Raw genomic sequence first — 10,580 nt, forward strand, 5'->3', positions numbered from 1 at the left:
AAGCTGAAAAGTGCTTTTATTACACCCTTATTTAAAGGAAGTAAACATCTTGTGTTTACTAGATACAAAATGTGACTTAAGTATGAAAAGTTTTAGAACCATTCTTTCACAAAGAGGATTGGTAGAATTGCAAGAAGTAACTATAAAGATTCTGACTTTATGTTGCCGAGATGGAGAATAGTTAGCTGTGGAGATGTTACACCCCTGCAGTATTTGCTTCAAGGGAGGTGGGTCCCTGCTGAATTTGTAGAATAAAGAAATGCATTTACCAACTTTGACTGTTTCTTCATGTGTATAAATAAGGCCATACTTCATTAACCCTCATGTTTCCTACCTGACAACTAAAATCAGATAAACCTGTTACCAAGACAGTTTGGTGTTTCCATTGGTTTTGTAGTCTCTAAAAAGTGCTAGTTAGTTCATGTTTGTATAATAAGCTGACTGTGCATAGTACTTTCTAAGTGGCACAGTATTCTTACTGTCCTACCACATCTTTTGCAGACTAATCCTTTTGCCATGGAAGACGAAGAAATTATGGAATGTATCCAGGAATTCCCTGAACACTATAAAGTTATTTTGGATAGACTGAATGAACAACGTGAACAGGACCAGTTTACAGATATCACGCTGATTGTTGATGGTATGTATACACCTGAGAACCAGTTGGTATCCAGAGAATTCTGAAAGCTATGCTGGGAAGCTGTTGGGTTTGTCACAGGTCAACTGTCAAACTGGGCTGCGAACATTCTTGGCTCTGTATTGGTGTGTGAGTTGCTTGCGGAGTTTCAGTTATTAATCTTGGGCTGAACAGAGTCTCCAGCAGAGATTAATAATTTTGCTTCTGCTTTTTGTAGAATCCCAGAATGGCCTGGGTTGAAAGGGACTTTAAAGATCATCTAGTTCTAACCCCCTGCCATGGGCAGGGACACCTTCCATTAGACCAGGTTGCTCAAAGCCCCATCCAACCTGGCCTTGAACACTTCCAGGGATGGGGCAGCCACAGGTTCTCTGGGCAACCTGTGCCAGGGCCTCACTGCCCTTACAGGGAAGAATTTATTCCTAACATCTAATCTAAATCTCCCCTCTTTTAGTTTAAAACCATTCCCACTTGTCCTATCACTATCTGTTCATGTAAAAAGTCAGTCTCTTTTTTTATAAGCCCCCTTTAGGCACTGGAAGGTGCTCTAAGGTCTCCTCGGAGCCTTTTCTTCTCCAGGCTGAACAGCTCCAACTCTCTCTGCCTGTCTTCATAGGAGAGGTGTTTCAGCCCCGTGAACATCTTTGTGACCTCCTCTGGACCTGCTATAACAAGTCCACATTATTCTTGTGCTGAGGACTCCAGACCTGGATGCAGTGCTCCAGGTGGGGTTTCATGAGAGCAGAGTAGAGGGGGAGAGTAGGGAGCTCCTTCCAAACAAGGAGCTGAACTTGTAAAAAATATTGGTTTATTATTTAAAAAAAAAAAAAGAAAAACCAGCTTGAAATAAGGTCGCCTTCTTGCTTCTTGGGTATCTGCCTACTATTTTAATCTATAATTAAAATAGTGTAGAACAACTCACTTATCTTTTTCTACGTGTTCTAAAGACATAAGTATTAGTTTAAAAGGAAGATGGAAATGCAAATGCTTATTATCTCATTAGAAAAGGTGGTGTCTGATAGGTCACCTAAGATTGCTTCTTATCCCAAACATGTCTTAGAATGGATGAGCACTTCAATGAAGATAGGCAGTGTCCACTAGGACAGACCTAGCTAAAGGATCCTTAAAAAGATAGCAAGAATTCACTTGAAAGAAAATGTACCTACAGAGCCTGGATTAGAAAAAAGTAAGCAAATGAAGAAAAAAATTATTCTTTGGAATCACCGTAGTTTTACTGATGCTTGTACAAAACTTATCCTGAATGTTTGTTCCTGCTCTAGTATTACCACAACCACGTGTTGAGCTCAAAACTTTTCTTGTGCAGCTGTGTAGTTCTAATACATGTTGGTTCTCTTACCTGTGTTCCACGGAGCCTTCTGGGTGTTCGTGCCTGCACCAGGGAGAAGGCAACACAGTGATGGAGAATACACAGTCTGGAAAACAGGAAGAACAGAGCTAAACCACTTTTGTTCTGCAGGGATCTTTATGCTGGCAGAAGTGATGATTGAATACATCCATATGTAAGAGCAGCAAAAACCAAGGAGAGCTTGGATAAAATCTGAGATCTGAGCCCAAGACACACAGGAAAAAGTTTGAACAGGAATTTCCCACAACTTAAATGTTTGAAAAGAGAAACACTCTTGAGTGAGTCATTCAGCTGACTGAATTGCAGAGCTTCAACAAGGTCAATGATGTCAGCAAGGATCTGCATAAGATGGGACAGGCTAGCTGCAGTGATATCCCATGTTACAAGGAGACATGCTAAGTGACTATGTGCTGCTGGAATAGATTTGTAGACTGGGTGATTCTGCAGCTGTTCTCTTCTCTGCATCTGCACTTATTCTGCACCATGAGTAAAGAAGGTGTTATCCTAAATCAAACTTTTTGTCTCTCTTTGTAGGTCACCATTTCAAAGCTCATAAGGCCGTTCTTGCTGCCTGTAGCCAGTTCTTCTACAAATTCTTCCAAGATTTCACTCAGGAGCCCTTGGTGGAGATTGAAGGTAGTCTGATTCATGCAAATTAAAACCTTCAGAGTTGTGTGCCCATGCTCAAAATGAATGTAGTATCCCTGGTATGGGCTTAAATGCATGCTTGATCATATTGATTAGCTTTCTAGATATCAGCTCTTGAGTTGTGAGGTAATGTTGTGGTTTAACCCTGATTGGCAACCAAGCACCACAGAGCCAGGCTGGCTCATTTTCCACCAGGGGGATGGGGGGGGGGGAGAATCAGAAGGGTAAAAGTGAGAAAGGACCTCATGGACTGAGATAAAACCAGTTTAATAATTAAAAAGAAATTGTAATTTTGTAAAAATTATAAGTAAAAGAGAAAAGAAAGAGGAAAAAACCAAGGAAGACAAGTGATGCAAATTAAAACAGTTGCTTGCCACCAACTGACCAATGCCCAAGCAATCCCCTAACAGTGGCCCCTCCACCTGCCTCCCACACACACTATATACTGAGCATGATGTCATATGGTCTGGAATATCCCTTTGGTCAGTTGGAGTCACCTGTCCTGGCTGTGTCTCCTACCAACTGCCCACACACCCTCAGCCCGCTTGCTGTCAGAGCAGTGTGAGAAGCAGAAAAGGCCTTGGCTCTGTATAGGCGCTGCTCAGCAGTAACTGAAACATCAGTGTGTTATCAACACTGTTTCAGCACAGGAAGGACATCGACCTGTTGGAGCGAGTCCAGAGGAGGCCACCAGGATGATCAGAGGGCTGGAGCACCTCTGCTATGAGGAAAGGCTGGGAGAATTGGGATTGTTCAGCCTGGAGAAGAGAAGCTTCAGGGTGACCTAATTGGGGCCTTCCAGTACCTGAAGGGAGTCTATGGGAAAGATGGAGAGAGACTATTTACAAAGTTCTGGAGTGACAAGACAAGGGGGAATGGCTTCACACTGACAGACAGTAGGTTTAGATTAGATATTAGGAAAAAATTCTTTACTGTGAGGGTAATGAGGCCCTGGCACAGGTTGCCCAGAGAAGTTGTGGACTCTTCATCCCTGGAAGTGTTCAAGGCCAGGTTGGATGGGGCTTTGAGCAACCTGGTCTAGTGGAAGGTGTCCCTGTCCATGGCAGAGGGTTCAAACTAGATGATCTTTAAAGTCCCTTCCAACCCAAGCCATTCTATGATTGAGCACAGATCCAAAACATAGCCCCATGCTAGCTACTATGAAGAAATTTAACTCTGTCCCAACCAAAACCAGTACAGGTAGCTATTGCCACTGGAAAAGAACTTCCCCTGAAGAAAAATTAAAAATAAAAAGATACCTTGTCTGGGGTGCAAGAACAGGATAGATGTGGAGCAATACCTGCCTGGTGGGTAAGAAGAAATTTCCTGGAGCAATTCAGCTTCTGGTAACTTGCTGCTCAGAGATCTCTTGAAAGAGAGAGATCATATTTTTATGTTTAAATTTGAACTTTTTAATTTTATACAAGTAGCTTTTTGTCCATCTTATCCTTCTTTTTATCTTTGTCATGGAATGACTGTAGTTGTCCCATATTCACCTGTTTCTATAGACTTTTTACTCCAATGTGAGCCTTTCAAGGGTGGCATCTTCTCGAAACTGGCTATTGGAGTACTGTGAGCAGGCAAGTGTGAAAGACTGAGGAATTGTTAAAAGAAGCTGTTTTTCTTGCTTGTAAACAGGTGTAAGTAACATGGCATTTCGTCACCTAATTGAGTTCACCTATACAGCAAAACTAATGGTCCAAGGTGAGGAAGAAGCAAATGATGTTTGGAAAGCAGCTGAGTATCTACAGATGTTAGAAGCGATCAAAGCACTTGAAATCAGGTAAACACATAAGTCTCTTTTTCTTCCCAACACTGAAATATAGTCTTAAGAATCCTTGTATGAGAGCTGCCAGTATTTTGCGGTGCTCTTCTTTATCCTGAAACCTTCTAAACTCATGTGGTATCATATACTCTTCTACTATAAGATATGGGTCAGAATTATACAGGCTAAAAAAATGAATGTCACATTCTTTGGGCTAGAACTCGATGACAAGTGACATGGCTGGTAAATGTTGCAGACATTGTAGGGCTGTGACTTTGTGATAACTAATATCAGGCCTCTGTACTGACTGCCTGCACCTGATTGACAGCTGGCTGTACAGTGATGATATCTCTCAGGTAATTAGACCACATTAACAAGTTTGCACTGCTCTTTTGATTTCACGCAGCTTTCTGCTTTCAAGAGAATAGGCAGTGATTTTAAAGCTTCTTGTTGCAAATTTAGTCTCTCAAACTTCTTGAACAAACATAGTTGTTATAATTGGTTTTATATGGGATCAGTACTTAATCAAATGTTGCTGTAGCACCTTTTATCCAGTACAAAGAACTGTAATCCATTACCAAACTCCAACCTGAGAAAAGCAGGTGCCATTCCCATCATGCTATTTTTCTTCCCCTTCTTTCTCTTTCACAAAGTGCTGTCATGTTCTCATTTCTTCTGTATGCTATACTGTTCTTCTGTCATGAAGCAGGGGGAGGGCCAATAAATACCTCTGAGCATTACCGTTATCCTTGCTTTCTCTTCTAGACATGCTGAAAGGTCTTTGTGTTCAAGCTAAGGAAAGACTTATTTTTTCTTTATCTCCACATAGACACACTAAGCTGAGTGGCATTGACACTGAGTTCCTCTAGTGGCCAAACAAATTATAAAACCTCCATGACGTGGTACCCTGGAAACTTGGTTTTCAACATCAGTGTTTTTTTTGTTTTTTGGAATCAAGTTATTCTGTTGATTGGTAGCAGAGCTGAATAACTATGTTGGGGGTTTTTTAATAGAAAAGATAGGATTGTGCCTTTCTAGTTCTACTCTCCAACCCAACAATACCCTTTTTTGACATTATTGAAATTAAACATGGTATCACCAAAATAACTTTTTTTTTTTATATTTAGGGAAAAGCAGACCTTTGCTGTCTGTTTAAAAAAATTAAGACACTTGAAATTGAAAAACTATGTTCTAATTGGTATCATTTTGAGTCTGTGTACACTGGTAGAGCTGTTTAACCAGGATTCAGATCAGTCCGTCAAGCTAAACTGTCTAGTCTGCAATTAATTCCCACTATTGTATAATGTTTGTTGGTTATGCATCACTAGTAAATGCTGTAATTCTCATGTTACAAGGAAATAAATGTTTGGCTTAACACACACATGTGCAAGCCAGTTTATGCTTAGAATTATTTCCATTGTTCATAGATTTTTGGTAGGGTGTTTTTGGTTAGGAAAACAAACTTGAGTACCACCGTCAGTCTCAGTTTTCTCCTTCACAGTAGGAAGGGGATGAATTGCAATACAGTGCCTGTATCTGAGCTTTGACTAAAAGCGGCAAACATCAGAAACTTCAGCTAAAGTAGAGGTTATTATAGAACTAACCATTTGTGTAATCCATCAAAGAGTTGCACAGCACATAATCTAGACTTGAAAGAAAACAACTAGCTGTTATTCCTTCAAGTACAGTGTATTGTATGTGTGTATCCCCATTCAGTTTCACACCTGAGCCACACAATGTACTCAAGGACAGTAGTCTCCTCTTTGCTGAGCAGATTATTATTTTTGTACGTGGTCCTGGAGCTCCTTGCAGTAATGTGCAAAGTAACTGTCACCTTCTAGGCATCAGAAATATGGCCTAGATGAAACTCTTTAAGTTTAGCTGCTGTGTCTTCCTCTGTCTGAATATAGTAAGGTGCAGTTTAATAAGCTGTATCCTGCATTAGGTTATTAGCCACACATCTCTGCTGTATGACATCCCAATACTGGAGAAAAACCTTATCACCCCTATTACTAGAAAACCTGAAAGTGATAGGGAGTAGGTTACATAAAAGGATTTATCAGGCTGCAAAGGAAGGTAAAAGTACAAATTACTCTGATTACAGTCTGATTTGAGGAGAAGATAGCCACTCATTTTCAAAACTGATAATCAGTAGTAAAACCTCCAGCATGTAAGTGCTGTGGATAATCATGAGTGTGTGATTTGAAAGCATTGGCCCAGTCAGCTCTGTCCATGTTTGAGATGGGATGCTATCTCTGACATTTTGGAGGAAGGGGGTTGTGTATTTATGGTGCAAGGAAAAGAAGAACAGAGCTGGGGGCCATGCTTAAGCCCAGATAAATTAAATTAAAATACTCTTTTCACATCCCAGTGGCTTTTTTTTTTTACTACAACTGTTAGCTGTGTGTTTTCCTGAAGTACTAGATGATATAGTAATCATTGTGTGAAGTCACAGCTGTAGTGTTTTATAAGAAGCTGTAAGTGCTGCAGGCAATTGCATGCACTCTAGAGCTTGGGAGTTGAATAATGTAGGAAGAGCTTGAATCTTATTTCTGAGTAGGCAGGCCAAAGTACAGAATTTTGCATTTCTTATATAAACCTATGTCATTAGACTAATTGGCCTTTCTTCTTGATAGGTGCTTTGTATCATTCAAGTGGAGCTATTTAAAACACTTGAATAACGGTATGTTAAAGGCTCCACAGCTTTAACTGTGCTATTCTACAGCTCTAAGGAGTATAGATTAAGGACAAATTAACATCTGAAATGGGTGCAGGTTATGTGGTCACTCATCATTCAGCTTCTTTGAGAAACATCTAGCTAGTGTTTAATGCAGAAGCTCAGCATCAGGCAGGGATTGTTATGTAAGTGCTTATGGATCTTAACTATGTTTATGTAAATGTTTTGCAGGAACAAAGAGAATTCATCACCCTTAGAATCAAATCAAAGGCAAGGTAAAAATAAGGCAAAAAAGAGGAAGATTGCTGAAACATCTAATGTTATCACAGAAACACTGCCATCTGCAGAATCAGAGCCTGTTGAAATTGAGGTTGAGATTGCTGAAGGAACGATTGAAGTGGAAGATGACAGCATTGAAACACTTGAAGTAGCTTCTGCAGAGCAATCTATAAAGTACATACATACAACAGGTACATCAGATGAATCTGCTTTGGCTCTTTTGGCAGATATCACCAGTAAGTATCGTCAAGGAGAGACAAAATGCCAGATTCAAGAAGGTGGTAGTGCAACTGATCCCTCGTGCAAACAGGTAGAAGATATTGAAATTGTGGAACTTCAGCTGTCACATGTGAAGAATTTATTCCACTGTGAAAAATGTAACCGTTCATTTAAATTGTTTTACCATTTTAAGGAACACATGAAAACACACTCTGCTGAGAGTTACAAGTGTGACATATGCAGTAAAAGGTACCTACGAGAGAGTGCTTTGAAACAACACCTCACCTGTCACCACCTTGATGAAGGTGGTGCTAGCAAGAAGCAAAGACCTGGCAAGAAAATACATATATGCCAATACTGTGATAAGCAGTTTGATCACTTTGGACATTTTAAAGAGCACCTCCGAAAGCACACAGGTAAGAACTGTACTTGTGGCTTTGGCTCTAGCATTTTGGGGTTTTGCATGTTTTGGGGAAATAGAAAATATGCTGAAGAAAATGCATGAGTCCTGAGTGCTAGAAATACTTGGCTTGTAGTTGCAACTAAAATGCTGGTTTGGTTTTTTAATTTAATTTAATTTTATTTTTTTGTTTTACATTGGTATAAACTTTGAGGGATTGAGGTGGCTAAAAATAGATGCCTAAAACCAGAAAGCACTAATGAAGCTTCTCTCTTCAGTCTATTAAATCTTAAAATATTTCTTTTAAAATAATTTCTTAAAGCATGTTTTTTTTTTTTCTTGAAAAGTACCAAACTGAGGAGCCGCTTTTATTTTCACAATTCTACTTTTAAATGTTTCTGTTGAAATATGATCTAAACCATGAGCTTCTCAGTGGAATATACATTTTAAAGAGTTTCTTTAACTAACAGAACGTATGAGCAAATGCCTATTAATGCATTAGGCATAAAATACCCCCTTGCTCTTGACTTCTCATCTGATTTAATTTTCTTTGTTAATTAATGCAGCAAAACATTTCTAGTGACTATAGTAGACTTTTGTTACTGTAAAATCTGCCTCTTTGAAATCTGAACAGTATCTTTTGAGTATAAAATTACTTGTGCTTCTTCTATATAATATGGGAGGTTAAGATACTATTTCTTCATGTCACTGAAAAGTCTGTACTATCTGAATAGGTACTGAGCATTATATAGATAGCTCTCTGAATATAAAATATATGTTGTCCTGATCTTTCAGATGTTTTTTTTAATATGTCAGTCATGAGTCATCAGTAAGAATTTAATAGAGGGTAGCAGTCTTATTTCTTTTGCAACTTGCTGTTGCAAAAGCCTTTTAATTGGAACTTCTTTGCATCTGTATATGACACTGCATCAAATCTACTCCAAATAGCCCCTTAAAAGTTGCATTTATGAAAACTCTTTGGCAAATCCTTATTCCCTATGAAGCAGGCAGTGTTTTTCCATTATGACCAAGCCAAATGCAAGCTACCTAACAAAAGTCTTTTCAGAGAAAATTTGTGGAGGATTAACAGAATAAACCAAATAAAACAAGATATTCATTGCTGTTGTGACAGAAGGATTTTGGGGATGAAGCAACTTAGCATATCACAGGAGGTGCAGAGTACTTTCTAAATATTTATTGATGCAAGTATCACACATGGAATCTAATTACTTCCAGTTCCAGTGATATGCTTGAAGCAGCCAAATTAATCAGCCCATGTCTGAAAACTCTGTAATTGAAGTAATTTGTATGCAGATTATACAAACTTCTTGGGAAAAATTCCTCAAGGTCTTTGCCATTCTTCATTAATCCAAAATATGTTTCACAGGAAGTGTACTTTGAACTGCAAATAACATCTTCCATAGGAGTGAATAAATGGACTCTATTTACATACCATGAATAAATGATCCCAAGAAGTTCATTTGATAAATGCCTGCCTTTGTGTTTCTGGGGAAGAAAAAAAGAAAGCAAGCCAAACAAAAAACCCCAACAAACCTTACTATTTCTCTCTAAACCCAATCTAAATAATGATATGGCAGCTTTATGGTTATGGGTGAATTCCCTGGTATTTCTTACATATTGGGCAAATAGAAGTCACTGTGTTATTATGAATCTTTGGGTTAAAAAATATTTATTTTGGGTGGTTCCCTTCCTGTGGCTGCAGGATTGTAAAGGTCCAGCAAAATATTGGACTATCTTAGATCAGAATTTCTGTCCTGTGAGTTACTTATGATTGGCAAGTGAAATCTCGCCTGTTCTCATAAATGGAAAAAAATTGTTAGATCAGGCTAAGAACCCTCCCTCTTTAGTCTTATCTAAGTGAGATTTTATAAACTCATAGTTTAATGACACCCGGGGGAAGAGAAGCAAGTTGTCACCTTTAGCAGAGGAGTTCAGTTCCCAGCTCAACAGTGTACTTCTCGAGCTAGAGGCAGGCTGATACACTCGTTGTTTTCCATTGCTGCTGCTGAAGTCACAGCATTGATTTGCACTGTGCAATAACGCAGCGTTTGGTGCTCGAGGCATGAGCTCTGGCGTGCCCCAGGTCAGAGACAGTCCAGCTGCGTTACTTCTGCCCGTCGCAGAAGCGACTTCGGGATCAGGAAAAGAGCTGCTTGCTGGGCTAGCTAGCTGGCTTCTCAGCAGAGGAAACACAGCAGGGCCGATGGGATTGGCTCACCTTAGCTCGGAGACAAAGGAAGAGAGAGGCTGTTCAGGTCTGGCTTCTAACAGGTTTATTGTTAGAAGTTTCGCAACCCAAACAAGCTTGGAAGGCTGGAATCCGATGGGATGGGATGGGATGGGATGGGATGGGATGGGATGGGATGGGATTGATGGGATTGTGATGGGATTTCTCCTTGGAGCCCCAATGAGTTACAAGCCAGGGGGAGGATACAATTTAACAAGAACCACTGGTGTAAACTGAGAGGCGGGAGTTATAACAGAACCAATGAACGACCGAGTAACCGAGAATTTTCCCGAACCGGGGAGGCGGCTTGTACCTGGGCACCGCCCGGGGGGGTGCGGCTT

General features: G+C 39.8%; 1 protein-coding gene across 2 annotated transcripts in view; it reads left to right on the forward strand.

Moving 5' to 3' along the window:
* The first annotated feature begins 516 nt into the window (after window positions 1-516).
* LOC103611476 (zinc finger protein 131) overlaps window positions 517-10,580 on the forward strand; it is a 25,583-nt gene continuing 15,519 nt past the window's right edge. Inside the window, exons 1-5 of one of the 2 annotated variants that reach the window (XM_008629011.1) lie at window positions 517-640; window positions 2,538-2,639; window positions 4,290-4,434; window positions 7,325-7,682; window positions 7,785-8,007. In XM_008629011.1, coding sequence (XP_008627233.1) covers window positions 517-640; window positions 2,538-2,639; window positions 4,290-4,434; window positions 7,325-7,682; window positions 7,785-8,007 — 952 coding nt within the window. Of the gene's footprint in view, window positions 641-2,537; window positions 2,640-4,289; window positions 4,435-7,324; window positions 8,008-10,580 lie in introns of both variants that reach the window. The other variant, XM_008629002.1, reaches the window with a different exon arrangement.

Source organism: Corvus brachyrhynchos, unplaced genomic scaffold (assembly GCF_000691975.1).
Source record: "Corvus brachyrhynchos isolate BGI_N302 unplaced genomic scaffold, ASM69197v1 scaffold400, whole genome shotgun sequence".
In the NCBI taxonomy this organism is placed as follows: Eukaryota; Metazoa; Chordata; class Aves; order Passeriformes; family Corvidae; genus Corvus; species Corvus brachyrhynchos.